The following is an 18,448-nucleotide window of genomic DNA, read 5'->3' on the forward strand; positions in this document are numbered from 1 at the left end:
TCGTTGCCAGTGCCCCTGGACTGGTTCTTGTGCGGGTGGCACCATTTTGAGCGTGGCCGTTGCCAGTACCGCCTGACTGGCTCCCGTAGGATTTTCGAGCGAGATCGTTGCCAGTGCCCCTGGACTGGCTTGTGCGGGTGGCACATAAAAGACACCATTTCGAGCGTGGCCGTTTTTGTGCGGGTGACACGTAAAAGCACCCACTACACTCTCTGAGTGGTTGGCGTTAGGAAGGGCATCCAGCTGTAGAAACTCTGCCAAATCAGACTGGAGCCTGGTGTTGCCATCCGGTTTCACCAGTCCTCAGTCAAATCGTCCAACCCATGCTAGCATGGAAAGCGGACGTTAAACGATGATGATGATGATGATGATGATGATGAAAGGAATACAAATAATGGGACAAGAACACAAAACATCAGATAGATGATACAAAAAAGGGACAAGAAAAAACAAGGACAGCTAATTTGGAGTTTGCTTTCCTCAGTTGAGTTCCAGATTATCTTTGCAATTTTGGCTAGTTATACTCAAGATTGCTCCAATATGGCCAGCCCCAACGAAAAACTAAGCTAAGAAAGCAGCAAATGTACATGAAAACAAGGACGGAAAAAAATGGAGAAATGGTACACAAATACAAATGTAAATAACAGGATATTAACAACAGGTGTCTTTCGACTAAGGATGAATTAAATCAAGCTGGCATGTGTGGAAGTGAAGCCTTATGGCAGGGACATAAGAGATGACAGGCATGGGGAGGAATATAGATGTTGCACAGATGGTAGGTTTGGCCAAACACCAGTCACATGGAAAGAGAGGAGAGAGGTAGAGGCAGAGGGATAGAATAGGGAGGGACACGAAAAAGGAATAGGGAAAGAGTGAAGTGAAAGAGGAGGGAAGGTGAGAATAAAGAGAAAACCAGGAAACGTGAAAGAGGGGGAACAAAAGAAAGAAGAGTGGAAAGAACAAAGTAAGTGTGAAGGGGCTGATAGAAAGAAAGTATGAAAGAATAAGAGAGTCGTACAAAATTTAGATATATATATATATATATATATATATGTACTTACATATAAGAGACCATATGTATATAAAAAGGAATACAAAAAAATGGGACAAGTCTTCTATCCCTCTGCCTCTACCTCTCTCCTCTCTCTCCATGTGACCGGTGTTACCTAGTCAGTAATGTAGGTAGACAAATATCGTCAATTTTTTCGGATGAGGCAGCATTCCAAAATGCCACACCTTATTACAATAGCGCATTAAGGAATAGTGGATTCTCTGAGAAGATCCAGTATAACCAACTTAATGCTAGCAGTAATGCTACACGTAGAACTAGGACTAGGAAGGTTTTGTGGTTTAACCCAGCTTTCAATATGGTTGTAAAAACATATATAGGTAGGGAATTCTTAAAATTAGTCTCTAGGCATTTTCAACCTGACCATAAGTTTTATAGAATATTTAATAGAAGAACGCTTAAGATCAGCTATTCTTACTGCAAAAACTTCGCCTCTTTCATTAACCAACACAGCAATAGGATAATTGAAAATAATCATAGTGCCGATTCTCTTCTTAAAAATTGCAATTGCAAAGATGGGACTTCCTGTCTGTTGGAAGGAAAATATCTGGAGAAAGGAATTGTGTATAGAGCCAAGGTGCAGATAGAAAGCTCACACGAATATAGAACTTATACAGGGGCTTCTGAAACTTCTTTTAAAACCCGATTTTATTTGCATAGAAATTCCTTCAGATACCCCGAAAATAGGACGAAGACCAGCCTGGCAAAATATGTCTGGAAATTTAAAAGAAAAAGAAGCCTGACCTTTCAACATGACATGGAGTATTTTAGATAGAGCTGCACCTTACAGGCATGGTGCTCATAAAAGAGCCATCAAATGTGATTTATGCTTGCTGGAAAAATATTTTATTTTATTCCAGGACAATAACTCTTTAAATCAAAGACACAAACTCTTGAATTCCTGCAGACACACAACTAAATTTAAAATGTCGGCTAACAATATACCATATGGATAGTGTATATATTTTTTGATTCTTGGACTAGTTTTTAATCACACTGTTGGATTTGTTTCTTATAATACATGATTTATTTCGCATTGCAAAGTTATTGTATATGTTTTGACATATTTCTTAAGAAAAACCTTCGACTGTTATATGCAAATATTATTTTCTTGTTTAAGATTCTATTATTATTTTATTTTATTTCATTTTATTGTATTTTATAAACCCATTTTAATCATTTTATGTATAGATAATTCAATATAGGATATTCTATTTTGCATGTCTTTTATACAAATTTTATTATGCACTCAGCAATTTTTTTTTTAATGTTGTTTGTATACATACGTCAGGACCTAGATATGTTTTTATGTGGATATTTGTATTGTTGGCATGCATATGTATGCTTCAGTGTATATGTGTTAGTAAGCGTTTATGCTTGTGCACATATATACATGGATGTATATGTATGCATGTATTCACTTATATTTGTGTGGGTGTGCATTTACATACATGTTTCCATATATTTATATGAGCGAGATCGTTGCCAGGGACCCTGGACTGGTTTGTGCGGGTGGCACATAAAAGACACCATTTCGAGCGTGGCCATTGCCAGTATCGCCTGACTGGCCTTCGTGCGGGTGACACGTAAAAGCACCCACTACACTCTTGGAGTGGTTGGCATTAGGAAGGGCATCCAGCTGTAGAAACTCTGCCAAATTAGATTGGAGCCTGGTGTTGCCATCCGGTTTCACCAGTCCTCAGTCAAATCGTCCAACCCATGCTAGCATGGAAAGCGGACGTTAAACGATGATGATGATGATGATGATGTGATCTTATATGTGTATTTATGCTAATATACACTTTTGTATACGCATGTATATGTAATTTTATTTTGTGTACGTTCAATACACATATTCAGTCACCTATCTTTCTTTTCCTTTGCTTATGGGAAGTACTCTTTCCGTATTTGCTACCTGTATAGAGTCCTTTAACTCTCCCCTCCTCTCCCCTCCTCTCACTCATTCTAGACAGGGACAAGCATTGAAATGGATGCATATGAGGAAATTCACATTTGCCAAGTATAAATGAATAATAATCATTTAAAAAATAGAAGGTTTTGAAATAATGGACTATAAATGATTAACCAATAAAAACTTGAAATGAAGATTGTTCATATCTAACTTAATGGACAGCTCTACTTCATACAATGCAGAGTACATAAAAGAAAATCTTTAAATGGTCAAATTGACAGATATCAAGTAAAGACCTTGAAAAATCTCCAACAGTTTTACAGTAGTGTTGCAATTTCAACGATTACTAATGGGTGCAGCTGAAACGTGTTGGTCTATGTAAAGATGTATATAAATTAAAGAATTAAAGGTAATGCTCTGCAACTTCATAGCAATCCTTATTATTGATATTGTTGATATATATATATATATATATATATATATATATATATATACATACATACATATTGCATTAACATATGCATACATGCATATATATATATAATATAGATATATATATGCACACACACACACACATACACACATAGATATATTATAAGATATCAACCTACATAATACAAGGTTCTTGGGTAACATAAAGATCATAACCTGTGCACAGATATGGCTGAGAATCTGTCTTTGTGTTATCTCCTGTTACATCCGAGATTGCTAAATATTCCATTGAACCTGAAAATAAATTGGTAATTAATTTATAAGAAAGTAAATATTTTTCAACACATAAACTAGATTTTACTGCCAGGAACATGGCAGAATAAATCCAAGAATATGAAACATGACTGTAGCACAACAGAATTGAAATGATAAAGTGATAGATTTAATAATGATATCTTAAAGAAACACAATTTTTGTAAAGGAGGAGTAGGGTCAATCAATCAGGCTTTATAATCTTTTAACTACTCCAGAGGGGTGAAAGGCAATGAAAACGCAAGCGGTATTTGTTTACAGAATATAGACTAACATAAATATTGTAAGAAATTTAGGCCAATGTACTTATTCCAGTCAATGTTTTTTTATTTGAATTAATAAAAGAAGAGAGACTAGTTGACTAAATTGACTCCATTATAGAACAATATTTGCTTTATTCACCCAAGACATATCGACCCAAAAGCATTATGCAGGTACAATAAACACTAAGAATGTACAGAAAATAGACTTCTACAAATATCCATGGAGATCTGTCTGTTACTATTCGGCTTTATTTCTAGATTTCTTGCCAGAAGAAAAAGAGCCAGTTTCTAACTGAAATCCAAGACTCCTTCACTGGATTTTTAAACATCAACAAGGTATTTGTGCATTTCTGTGTGTATATGTGCAATATTGAAGTCAGTGTAAGTGCATATGCATATGTTTTGCTATATGTATGTATCCTTATGCATATACTTGCGTGTCTAGACATGCTCACATATACTTAATTGCTAAACTTTTGGAAAGTTTTACAGATTTTGATACTTCCACTGATGGCTTGTATCTGCAATTTTCTAATTAGCTTTCTCCTTTCTAGTTTTGAGAAGACTAATTTCTCAAGATTGGTACTTAGGCAGTTTGTTAGACATCCAAGTACCCCAATAATTATAGGTATAAATCTGAACTTGTAATTCAGGTTGAATAACTGTAAATTTCTGAACAGTTCAGTATGTGTGTGTGTGTGCGTGTGTGTGTGTGTGTATGTGTGTATGTATGTATGAAAATGAGTAACAAAGGCGTAGGAGTGGCTGTGTGGTAAGTAGCTTGCTTACGAACCACATGGTTCCAGGTTCAGTCCCACTGCATGGCACCTTGGGCAAGTGTCTTCTACTATAGCCTCAGGCTGACCAAAGCCTCGTGAGTGGATTTGGTAGACGGAAACTGAAAGAAGCCCATCATATATATGTATATATATATATATATGTGTGTATGTGTGTGTGTATATGTTTATGTGTCTGTGTTTGACCCCGCAACATTGCTTGACAACCGATGCTGGTGTGTTTACGTCCCTGTAACTTAGCAGGTCGGCAAAAGAGACTGATAGAATAAGTACTAGGCTTACAAAGAATAAGTCCTGGGGTCGATTTGCTCAACTAAAGGCGGTGCTCCAGCATGGCCACAGTCAAATGACTGAAACAAGTAAAATAGTAAACATATACAGGTGTCAATTCATTATGGTCATTTCAAGCGGCTCCTTTAATGTATGTATGTACATAGTATGTGTGTACATATATATATATATATATATATATATATATATATATATATATATATATATATATATATATATATATATACATACATATATATATATATATATATATATATATATGCATGTACAGGGTGCAGTGAATAAATTGCCGTCTAAATTACACAAAAATAAAAATAACACTGACATCTCATTTTAAGATATATTTACCAAAATTACATAAAAATATCTTCAAATACTAAAGAGTAAATTTATTCAATAAAACTGCCATTGGCTTCAACCATGGCCTCCAGACGACTTCGGAATCTCCTGCAGCCCGTCTAGACAGTCTCCTTGTTTAAGTTGATGAATGTTGTCATAATCCTTGCCTGCAGTTCATCTTTGGTGTTACAAGGATTTTTGTTGGTCTCTCACTCAACTGTGCCCCACACATAATAATCAAGGGATTGCAGTCTGGGGAGTTAGGTGGCCAGATGTTAGGAGTGATGTGGTCGCAGAGATTATCTGACAACCATGACTTGGTTCTCCTGCTTGCGTGGCATGGTGCAGAGTCCTGTTGCCAGACAGTTGAGTACTGAGGTCAATCTAATCGACTGGCCCCCTTCCCTAAATTTCAGACCTTGTGCCTATAGTAGAAAGGATTATTATATTCATTCTAAAAGATGTACCACATCATCAGTTGCCAGAAAAATTGGTAGTGTATTCGTATTTACTAGAAATAGATCTTTATAGACATTGTTTTGTTATGTGTATGATTTTGATAGTGTCTTTGGTTTCATTGCATAGTTAAAGTTGTTAAAAGCGTAACACTGAAAACTTGCTTCACTGTGTTAAATATTTCAGTTATGTTGTTGATTTTGTTTCTTATAAAGATTGCTAAAAGCATAACACTCAAAGGAATCATAACAAACAGAATAATATTATAGATTTTTACCATTTTTTTTTCAGGTATCCCTCACAGAAATGCAATTCAAATATTAAAAAAAAAAAAAAGAAATACTACTTTGTGAATGACTGAATTATTAATTGTAATCCTATGACGGTTGAGGTTAGTATATAATATCATGATGTTAGCTGAATTCATGTAAAAAAAATAGTAATAGTGAAACAGAAAAACATAATATAAGTAAAATGGAAGTTAAATAAGGATGTATCACCTTGTGGCTTCCAAATTCCCCCTCCTTGAGAACGAGCAACTAAATCTACACACAACATGACAGCATGTTTCAGGAAATGACCAGATTGGCAACGCAAATCATAAGCTGCAGCAATGGCTGCATCAGAGGCTGGATCAACAATGACAGCTCCAACTGCACGCTGTAACATAACAGAAATACATACATAGATCATCATCATCATCATAATCATCAACATCATCATTATCATTTAATATCTGATTTTTCATGCTGGTATGGTTTGTATGATTTTTCCAAGCATTGCTGCTATAATTAATAATGTGTCAATTAATAATTTTAGCTTATAAAATACCGAAAGATAATATTTCAATTTTTTAATGTTTAATGTAAATATATGTTGTGATTGAATTATTTGATATTACCCATCCATACCAAATTAATGGTGGGATTTTTACCATGTAGTTGGTTGCACCATGACTCACCAAAAGTTACAAACAAGACCCCAAAACCATCAGTTACCAGGCTCACCTTAAGTAACCTAATTTTGCAATATTAGGAGGTCACAGGAATTCATTCAATGAAAAAAAAAATTTCCAATGATTCCAGGATTGGGGAGGGGCCCTCTAATTTTTTCCGAACCAAAATAAGGGATTTGCAGCATATTAGGAGGTCAGGGTACTTGATTCCATGCAAAATCAAATTTTTTTTTCTTAGTGAAAATCGTGCGGATGTTAATATAGAAATTGACCATAATGTTGTTATTTAGGCTCAAATCAACCCTGATACTGCAAACCTATCGTCAAAGACATTCCAGTCTTTAGTAAACTGTCTTTTTAGGGATAATCTAGGACATTACATACAATGGGTGTGTGATTTAGGTAGGGGGATACTTTGGCTGCTATTTTTACCATGTCGAGCGACCAGGTAGAGGTTCTTTCATTGGTTCAATTGTGTGATGAGATCTTTTTACACATATATGTAATATGTATATATATCATCGGCAGAAGTTAGAGAGTAAGTAAAAAGCTGAGAGTTTCGTGTATTGGCACTTATCAAAGATGAATTTGTCCATTGTCACTCTGTAACTTCTGACGAAATAACTTCTAAAATACAAAATTTTGTCCAAAACGTTAAGACTAAACCCTGTTCTATGTGACACATTCTACCAGTATCGGAAGTTTGAAAGTGTTTGGTTAAAAAAATTAACTAAATAATCTGTATGTCTAATTGAATAGATCCGAAATGGATGAAAGGCAAAGTCGATCTCAACGGAATTTGAACTCAGAACTCCAATCGAAACAGGGGACCCAAAATGATAAGGTTGAGAAACGCTGTAATAGATTATGCCTAACCGAAAATGATCACAGCCACATCAACCAAACAGACTGGGTGACGATGGTGACGGTGATGATGATGATGATGAGATGGAGGCAGATGAGGCTGAGGAGGAGGAGGAGGAAAATAGTTCCAGTATGGAAACGAATTTCAAAATCTATTTGATTAAGATACTTTATAACATTTAACTAGGTTAATGCAAAGGTTGTACAAACTAACCAGTTACGTTCAGAAAATACTTAAAATGTTCACTCAAAGAAATTGTGTTCTGATAAATGAAATGTATTAAAACTTGTTTGGCAATAACTCAGAAAACATCAGGCATTCATAACTTATCAAAAAAATCATACTGAACTATAATTTCGAAGTGTATGTGTGAAAAAGATAAAGAAATAGTTATGGGTTGAGAGAAAGTGGTTTGGAGTAATTTAGAAACCACAGTACTCTCTGGTGGGGTAGTGAAATTCATCCATATTAATTTTTTTTTTTTTTTTTGGAGTCAAAACAGGGCTCCAACAATAAAGATTCTAAGCTTGGTACCAAAAATTAATACAGATTGTTATTAGTCAAAAAAACAAGTAACATGGTGTTAAAAGCAAATATTGGTTAGTGGTTGGTTGAAAGCAGTTGTCTGGTGAGTTACTTTAAGCAACAAATCAATAAATTAATCAAATGACATCATCATAACTGAATCAGCAGCAAGCAAAATACATCTGAGGGAGAAAGATATTTTATATCAAATACAGCATTCTGCTAGAGCAGATTGACCTGCATGGTGATGTAGTTAAGGATAAATGTAAATATGCACTCTAGATAACAATGGCTTGTCTCAAATATTTAAACATCTAATACATGACAATGTACAACATAAACATCGGAAATTATACAATGAAAATATAAACGAAGTAATTTTGGTATCTACAAATTCATAAATTCAAGGTATTTCATTTTAAAAACATCCTTTATAATAATAATAATAAAAAAAAAGAAAATGCAGGCAAAATAAAATAAAAACTGTTGGTTAGAAAATGTTTTATTTTTGGATAAAATGATGGTAGGAATTATTTCAAACAATGAATAAAAAAAAACATGTCAGGTAAAAGTTAATGATGCCCCCCTCCCCTCAACACAGTAACCATGTCACCTATCAAATGTCTAAATGTACGTACGTATTATCTCTGCTACCACTATCATCATTTTACATCAGCTTTCTATGCTGGCATGGGTGGAATGGTTCTACAGGATTCAATGTGTTAGAAGACCATATCTTACTTCAACAGTTTCTACAGCTAGTTGCCTTTTCTAACACCAACAGTTCATAGAGGGTACTGGGTGCTTTTTTCAAGGCCCAGGACAAGTAAGATCACCATGTCACAAGACTAAAGAGCCTATTCAACTGAAAGGGAGAATAGTAGTGAAGAGGAGGCTTTATTGAGGGCACAACATATGATAGAAGGGACAGGAACAGGTTTGTTGTGGAAGAGGTGATTCATGACTACTTTATGTCATATACAGGTGGATGGAAGTAGATGGTGTGCAGCCAGAAAGAGAGGTAAATATGGTGGCAATAAGGTGTCAGAGCATACCCTCAAGGGAATAGAAGAGAGTGAGAGGACAGATCAGGAAGGGTATGTAGATAAAAGTTGCAGGGTTGCAGAGGTAGTGTGAAATGGTAAAAAATAGGTTTGGGGATGAAGTAAAGAATGGTGGATGTCAATAGAAGTGGGTCCGCACTGGGAAGACCCTCTTTCTTTCATACATTCTCTACATTTAATAGCCTTTCATAGTAGCATACCTCTTCCTTTACAGAATCATTAAATGCAAGTGTACCATTATCCATCCGTTACACACTTCTTACCCATGTTTCAATTATTTCTAGTACATTGCCTTCCAATGCAGAACACTCATATCTCTAATCCTTAAACTGCTGAACACTGGTAAACCTCTTATGTTTACTTCTTCCCTTGCAAAATAAACCTGTCACCCAATTTTCCATTCTACTATAATTTTCTGCTACTCCCATTCTTCCAATTTTTCCAAGCCTGTTGCTTCACTTTTATGGCTTTGTCTACCTCATTGTTCCACCACTATGTCACTCTTGCTCTGGCTGAAACTGTGCACTAGTCACAGATTTAGTCTGTAACACTGGGCAAATTTCCTTTACAAACTTCCAGTTGTCCTCTATGATAAACATTTCTATTTCCTCACCACTTTCATCAAGTGCTTCAACTAGTCCTTCTTTAAATTTCTGACTGTTCAATAAATTTTTCAGTTTCCATATTTTCCTTTTCCAGATCAGTTCATCTAGCTCTAAATCTATTGTCATTAACCAATAACCTATGTCGGGTTATACATTCTCCACTAAGAAAACACTTCACATTCCCAATCATTTGTCTATCCCATTTCCTGGGGAGAATGAAGTTTCATCTGTTCTACATATTGATAAACGATCAGATGGTTGGCTGATTTCCTAATGTTGCAGATCATTAAGTCATTTACCTCACAGCACTCCAGAAGCATAGTTCTTTCTTAGTCCCTTGAACCACAGTTTGTAGCTTCCATGCACATCTTAGAATCCATCAGAGCACTGCCCAACATGTCTGTTGAAGTCATCAGCCACAATGATAAGGTCACAGTCATTTGTCACTGAGGTAGTCTGAAAGATGGGCTCATAGAAGCTGTCCTTATCTACTAGTTAAGACTGTGGAATGAATGCAGAGGCAAATGTCACTGTAGTATTATGCAAGACTGGTCAAAGCTTAATTATCCTACCATTCTGACTAAAATTGATCACTTTATCTACTCGTTTCTCTGTTAATAAAATGTCTACAACACTCATATACTCCTCACAGTCTATCCAGGAGAATTACACATTTGATCCTTGCCTGTGAGAAGTTTGATTCAGGTTCCCCTCCATCTTACCTTCTGCACACAACATACATGCCTTTACTCTAGCATTTCAACAATCTCTCTGAACCTCTCATAGTGCTTGCATAGGTTGTGGCAGCTCTAAAGTTGTGGATTGGATAAAAGGGTGAGTGGGTAACTGGAGATTTCAAGGAATAGTAAACCACTGAGATGGAAATTAAAAAAGTTACATATTTTCAGAGTTGAAATTTAGTGTTCAACTTAACTGTCTCAACACTTTGCTGGTATTCATTCAACTGATGGAAATATGGTGCATGCATGAATTACATACCTTGCCAAAGCTACATTTATATGCAGATGTCCCTTATTAAACAATTATCAATATGAATAAGATTCAGAATTAGGAATTATATTACACTGTTTCTAATTATCAGGAAAGAAAACAGAACTCTACTGTATCCAGAGAGATGGCCATGTTCAATATGAAGAAAATGGCTAAATAGATACTCTGTAATGTGAAAGAAATATGAACTGTGGCTGCACAAGAAATGCAGGTAGATCACAGGCTGACTGACAGAATAGACATAGATTTCATATGTAGCAGATGCACAGAAATAGTTAGCACTAAAAGCATCTATAAAATATATTCAGAAGGCTCCTTAGAAATAGTCAGCAACATCCATTGCCTAATCCTGTGATCAAATTAGTAGACACAGCCTCCCTTCCAGTGTACAAGTATACACACACACACACACACACACACACACACACACACACACACATATGTATGTGTGTGTGTGTATGTGTATTAAATCTTTTTTTTCAAGATGTCAACTCACAGTAAACATTGGTTGGCTTGGCTTTGTTTATTAGTCAGTAGCTTCTACTAAATACACGAGATGCCAAACAGGAAAAATTTTCATAAGAGTTCAAGGAAATAAGAAATGAGAAAAAAATTTTTAACTTGAAATAAAGAAATAGTATAAGTGTTGACTACCTCATTATTACTTTTCCCAACTTTTGCCATCTCTAATGCTTTGGTCATGTGCCTGGTTATGCTGGCTTCCTGAGATTTGTTGAAATAATTACCGTTGAGTAAATTAGTTATCCTATAAAAAGAAGTAGAAAAAATATGCAGTTAATAACAGATGTGACTGAGTGGTAAGAATCTTGCTTACCAGCCACATGGTTCTGGGTTCAATCTTACTGCATGGCACCTTAGGCAAGTGTCTTCTACTATAACCTCAGGCCAACCAAAGCCTTGTGAGTAGATTTGGTATTTACTATTCTGCCTTGCTCTGTTCTTATTATCCACGCAACTGAATAATGCTAAGAGAGGGTATAAGATCTTTGACCAGAAAATTAATCATCTACTCTTATATGGATGATCTAAAACTATTTGCCAAAAATGACAAGGAATTAGAAGAGCTCCTGAATATTGTCAAAGAATTCAGCTCTGATATAGGTATGGAATTCAGACTTGATAAATGTGCAAAGGTTACTTTCAAGGCAAGGAAGTTCATAAAGGCAGAAAACAGAACTTAATACTATCACAGCTATTCGAAACCTAGACCAGTCTGAAGTATACAAATATCTGGGAACCAATGAAGGTGATGGTATCCAGCACTTTAAAATGAAAGAGAAAATCTTCAAGGAATGCTACTGAAGAGTAAGAATGGTCCTAAACTCAGAATTAAATGCTACTAACAGAATTAATGCGATCAATTCTTTGGCCATACCAGTAACCACATATAGCTTTGGAATCATTAAATGGAGTCTCGCTGACATGCAGAATATGGATGGAAAGATATGTAAAATCATTACAAGGTACTGAATGCACCATCGAAAATCAGATGTTGATAGGATTTATCTCCCAAGAAAAATAGGTGGAAGAGGCCTGATACAGCCTGAACAATCCTTCAAATCAGCAATGATAGGCTCTGAAAAGTACCTTAAGTGATGTGCTCTTACAAACTGCACTGAAGCATGAAGATTCCAAGCAAGCTTCAGTCATGAAGCTTAGTAAGAAATTTAAAAAGTCTCTTGGCCTACAAGTTAACAATAAGAATGACCAAAGACACCTAAATACTGACAGACCTACCATCGTTTCTCTTGATTTAGAAATTAACAATCAGAAAGACCAACGAGATCTAAATAGTGACAAACCTATCATTGATGCAAAAAACATCAAACAAAAAGCAAAGAAGGCTTGCATGAATAATATGGAAGACAACTAGAAAGGTAAACTCTTGCATGGAAAATACCCTAACTGCCTGTCCAAGCCAGATATTGATCAAAACCTAACACACCAATGGCTACGAGGGACAGGTCTGAAGGGGAAACAAAAGGTTTTGTTACTGCAGCGCAAGATCAGAGCTTGCCTACCAGAAACTACCATGCAAACGTCCTTAAAGATGGATTTGACCCCTCATGCAGAATTTGCGGAAAATTCATAGAGGCAATTGATCATGTTGTTTCTGGCTACCCAGTCCTTGCTGAAAAGGAGTACCTCATAAGACATGTGAGACTAGGGTAGTACATCCACTGGAATGCTTGTAAATATTAAAAAATTAAATCCCATTATAAGTGGTACAGGCACCATCCAGAGGCCGGGTATACTGGGCTTCATATATTTTATCCCATGCACTGCTCTCTCTCACTCAATAATAATAATAATAATAATAATAATACTGATGGTGAAAGAATCAACAATGTTGAGGTGGATGGATACAGGAGGTATCTGGGTATTTTGGAGCATGACAAAATCAAGGAGAGTGAGATGAAGAAAATTTTAGATGAGAATGCCTCAGAAGAACCAAATTAATTATGGAGAGTAAACTCAAGGGAAAAATCAAGATTAGGGTAATGAATACATGGGCTGTTTCCTTAATGCAATACAGTGCAAGTGTTGTTAGGTGGACAAAGAACAAGCTTGAGAAAATGGATAGAAAAACCAGGAAAGTGATGACAAACAAGGAACTGAGCCCTAAAAGCAATATTGATAGACTGTATGTACAAAGATACAAGAGAGGAAGAGGCGTCATAGGATATAAGATCTGTGTTGTCAAAGAGGAAAACAGTTTGAAATGGTAAATCAAACAGCAGATTGGACCTTTGTTTGTTGCTGTTAGGAATAGCAACATAGTATCTAGAGAATATGTGACACACCTAAAAACATTCCAGAAACAAGATGGAAAATAAAGTTTAAACAACTGGAAAATGAAAATTACGCAAGGGAAATGAAAGTGACATGAAAGGATGCACTGAGGTATTAACATGTAACACAAAGAACAAGCTCTGAGAGTTAATTATGCCAAGTTCCAACTAGATAAGAGTAGTGAATCACACCTTTGTAGGCTCTGTGGCAGCAAAATCAAAACAATTTTACATATTGTGAGTGAGTATAGCAAACAGGGCCCAAAAGGAATACAAAAGGACGCATGATAGCTTAGGTAAGTTTGTTCACTGGAAGATGTGTGAGAATATCAGAGCTTTGTTTACAACCAGCTCGGAATATAGATACACACACACACACACACACACACACATACATAATCTGAAAGCAGAACAGTAAAAACATCCAAGACTCTTCTCAAGTTCAACATGCTATATTCTTTTTGCTATTTACGTTCAAATGATAGAGCATTGTATCTTCATTAGAGATCAGCTTCTTCCTTACAGGAAGAATTTGAATAATCAAAAATGAATGACTACATACATACAAGCATACATGTATGTGTGCGTGCACGCACACACATGTATAACATATTGTTTTATTTTTAACTTGGTTTGGTCATTTAACTGCAGCCATCTTGAAGCAGGGCAATGAAGTTTTTGGTCAAACAAATCGTCTCTTGTATTTGATTTTTAAATATTGTACATTTTCTTTCAGAAATGTTTAATGAACTGCTGAATGCCTTGAACACCAACACTGGTTATCAAGCGATGGCAGGACAAACACAAAACCATACATAAATACATATACGTAACAGGTTCCACTCAGTTTTCTTCCACTAAACTCACTCTGAAGGTTGGGTAATAGTAGAAGACATTTGTCCAAGGTGTCATGCAGTGGAACGGAACCCAAATTTACATAGTTGCAAAACAATCTATTGGGTTGTCCGGAAAGTTCGTGCCGATTTATAGTAACTTACCTTTCAACTTATTTTAGAACATGGTTGAGTCCATAAAATAGGATTTGACTACGCCTCCATTTAAAGCACAGTTTAAGCTATCTTTTCGTGGAAGAAGGTTTATGTTCCTATAACCTGTGTTAATTCTGTAACCCTTTAAAATGGAAGATAAGAAAGTTCATCTTTGGCACTTGATGCTTTTCTTTTTCTGTAAAGGGAAAAATGCCTCACAAGCAACCAAAGAAATATGTGCAGTTCACGGTGATGTTTCTTTATCCAAAAAAACTGTACGGAAGTGGTTCGCAAGGTTCCGAGCTGGAGTTTGTAGCCTTATTTGATAAAGACCATCCACTACAGATGATGACCAAATCAAGTCTGAGAATAACCCACATTGCACAACCTGAGAATTGGCAGAAAGCCTCAACCTATCAAAATCCATTGTTCATGAGCACCTGGTAAAGCTTGGGTACATAAATTGCTACGATGTTTGGGTACCACATGAGTTGAGTGAGAAGAACCTTTTGGATCGTATTTCTATCTGTGATTCGCTTTATAAACGGAATGAAAACGCGCCTTTTTTAAAGGTAATTGTGACAGTTGATGAGAAATGGATTATCTACCGAAATGTTCAGAGAAAGCAATCATGGAGTAAGCGACATGAGCCACCCCAAAAGCGGGTCTTCACCCTAAAAAAGTCTTGCTTTGTGTCTGGTGGGATTGGAAAGGACTTCTGTACTATGAGCTTCTCTCAAGTAACCAGCCAGTTAATTCTGAGAAATACTGCACACAACTGGATGAGTTAAAAGCAGCAATTCAAGAGAAACATCCAGAATTGGCCAACAGGAAAGGTGTTGTTTTCCAACATGATAATGCAAGACCATACGTTTCTTTGGGAACCAGACAAAAATTGCTGCAGCTTGGCTGGGATGTGTTACCCCACCCTCCATATTCACCAGATATTGCTCTTTTGGATTTCCACTTATTCAGGTCTCTGCAGAATAGTCTTAATGGTAAAAATTTCAATTCCTTGGATGACGTAAAAAGATACCTTGATGAATACTTTGCCATGAAACCACCCCAATTCTTGGAAGAGGGTATTTTCAAGTTAAAGGAAAGATGGAGACGCATTGTGCAACAAAATGGTTCATATTTGGTTGATTAAAAATGTAATGGCAAGTATTTATTGACCTTTTTCTTTCCTCTAAAAATCGGCACGAACTTTCCGGACAACCAAATACTTAACCACATGGCTATATATGCATCTATATAAACCTATTGTGTAATTGTATATATATTTCGATACATCTGCAGTCACACAGTGCTTTGTTTTCAAATCTGGCTGAGTTTGTCTTTACATTTCATCCTTCCGCAGTACATAAAGAACCAGTTTTGGCAGGTGGACTACCTTGCTTTATCTGTTTCAATTTTTGTATTTTGAGTTCAAATCTGGTCATGGCCTATTTGGTTGATAGACTTAAGACATCGCCTGATTTAATACAATAACCTAACTCAGTAGCAGTGCCCTTCTTCTTTCATAAGTGAGACATAGAGGCCTCCTTTAGTTATTAATGACCATGAGATTGCACCAAGAAAGTTCCCCCTCTGAAGAACATATTCAGAAAACTGCACTAAGAAATCATGTTTGTGGAATAAGACTGCTTCTTAGTCTTACCAACAGAAATCAGTTCAACTATTTGTAACAAGTGACCTTAAATATTTCAAATGCAAAAATAGAATTACAAAAGGAATTTTATAGACATTGCTGTCATCACCCCCACCTCCTCCTCTGCTACCACTACCACCACCACCACCACCACCACCACCACCAAATCATCATTATCACCATTACAGTAACCACTAACCTTGCTGTCCTCAGTGTGTGCTATGTCATCCACCACCAGTATAAAATGCCACAGAGTAATTTAATATTTGAAATCCAAGGATTAACTTCAAGTTAAGTGATCTAGAGTAACAGACTCTTTTTTTTCCCTTTAATTGACATTCATACTTTATCATTATGAAACTGCTTGATATATTCATTAGTTGAAGGCTAATGTAATATTTGTTGATGAAAGCCTTGGGAAAATAAGACTTACAAACTTTAAAAAATATCTCTTACAGATGGAACATTAAACTTGAAGAACAGTAATAGACACGACATGTAACTGACATAGCTCATCATCATTTTTAATGTCCAATTTTTCATGCTTGCATGGATCAGACGGAATTTGTTGAAGAAAATTTTCCATGGCCAGACATGTTTTTCATGGAAGACTGGAAATGAACAACATCACTCATATGATGATGATATTCATTTGCAATCATCACATGACATCAAAACGTGTGTGTGCATGCACACACACACACACACAGATGCAGATACATTCACACAAAATCATCATCATTTATTGTCTGTTTTCCATGCTGGCATGAGTTGGATGGTTTGACCAGAGCTGGTAAAGCCAGGTACCGCACTAGGCTCCATTGTCTGCTTTTGCAAGGTTTCTATGACTGGATACCCTTCCTAATGCCAACCACTTTACAGAGTGTACTGGGTGTTTTTTATGTGGCACCAACACCAGTGCTTTTAATATGGTACCAACATGTATATATATATAGTTGATGAGAAGTTAAAAATAATACAAGGAAAAAAGATAGCTGTGTGCTTATAACTCGAGTATTGTTCAGCCGATTGTGCTGAAATTTTAAACATGGATACATGACAGAGCAGGGCATTCCGTAATCTTTAAAAAAATTTCAAAATAGTTAGTTTCAAGGTGAGAATCGCTATTTTTGTAATCTTTTTGTCCTGTTTGTTCTGCCATTAAAATCAACCAGTTGCTCAGACAGCCGGCACATACCATTTCGCTAGCAACAAGGGGAGTACAGGATGACAGTCAGCCAATACCGTCGCTATGCTGTCTCTCTTATGACATCCAATTCCACTTGAAGTTGTATATATATTGTGTTAAGATTTGTTATCAATCAGTTATCCTAATTGAGAAGAAAGAGTCAAAAGTAACTACTCCATAGAATCACCAAATATCTCCACTACTTAACACCGTCCAAGTTAACCCTCTTCACCTTTACAGCTGACATGAAAAGCTAGGCAAAAAAAGAGAAAAAAATTGATTGCTATTAAAACGCACAAAATTTTGGGGTTAATAATCTTAATCTTTAGTTACAGCTTCTCATTCAAACTACATAATAGGCAGAATTGTCGGATTAAGACAGTAGAGTGTTTTGAGGGAGATTTGGCTGCTATTTCTACCAGGTCTAGCTACCCCGTAGAGGTCTCTCTCATTGGCTCATACATACATACATAAAATTAAAATAAAATACTTAAAGCAACAGTCGTCAAATACAAAAGCCAAGATCTATACAGTGTCATAGGCTAAAAAAATGTCCAACTTGCCTAATGCGAGCCTAGAGCAATCTCTTATATCTTATACTATTTCAGAATTACGTCTCTATTGTAATGTGAGATAATACTTTCAGTTTGAAAGAAGTCTGTCCTATATATATATATATATATATATATATATATATATATATAAACAAATAGTAAATGAGTATATGCATATATACGTACAGGTATGTGCATACCGACATCCACCTGTATGTATAGGTGCATATCTGGGTACAGGACATTGCAAACAAAACGTAGACGAGAAAACACACAAGCCACATAGAGAACATTCTTCTTCATCAGCTACCCCCGTTTTAACACCGGCGTTTCGAAGAGCTGGGCAGGACGCATCG

The 18,448-nt window shown here is 36.0% G+C and overlaps 1 protein-coding gene across 4 annotated transcripts in view; it reads right to left on the bottom strand.

Moving 5' to 3' along the window:
• LOC106880273 (tRNA-specific adenosine-34 deaminase regulatory subunit adat3) overlaps nucleotides 1-18,448 on the bottom strand; it is an 80,275-nt gene that overhangs the window by 46,001 nt on the left and 15,826 nt on the right. For 3 of the 4 annotated variants that reach the window (XR_001410730.3, XM_089354461.1, XM_014930146.3), the window contains exons 5-7: nucleotides 11,551-11,662; nucleotides 6,372-6,531; nucleotides 3,593-3,707 (exon numbers count right to left, since the gene is read on the bottom strand). Coding sequence is in view for 3 of the 4 variants with exons in the window: in XM_089354461.1 (XP_089210587.1) it covers nucleotides 3,593-3,707; nucleotides 6,372-6,531; nucleotides 11,551-11,662 (387 nt within the window). In the remaining variant the exon portion in view is untranslated. The remainder of the gene's footprint in view (nucleotides 1-3,592; nucleotides 3,708-6,371; nucleotides 6,532-11,550; nucleotides 11,663-18,448) is intronic. The other variant, XM_089354462.1, reaches the window with a different exon arrangement.

This window comes from Octopus bimaculoides, chromosome 6 (assembly GCF_046866305.1).
Source record: "Octopus bimaculoides isolate indiv1 chromosome 6, ASM4686630v1, whole genome shotgun sequence".
NCBI lineage: Eukaryota > Metazoa > Mollusca > Cephalopoda > Octopoda > Octopodidae > Octopus > Octopus bimaculoides.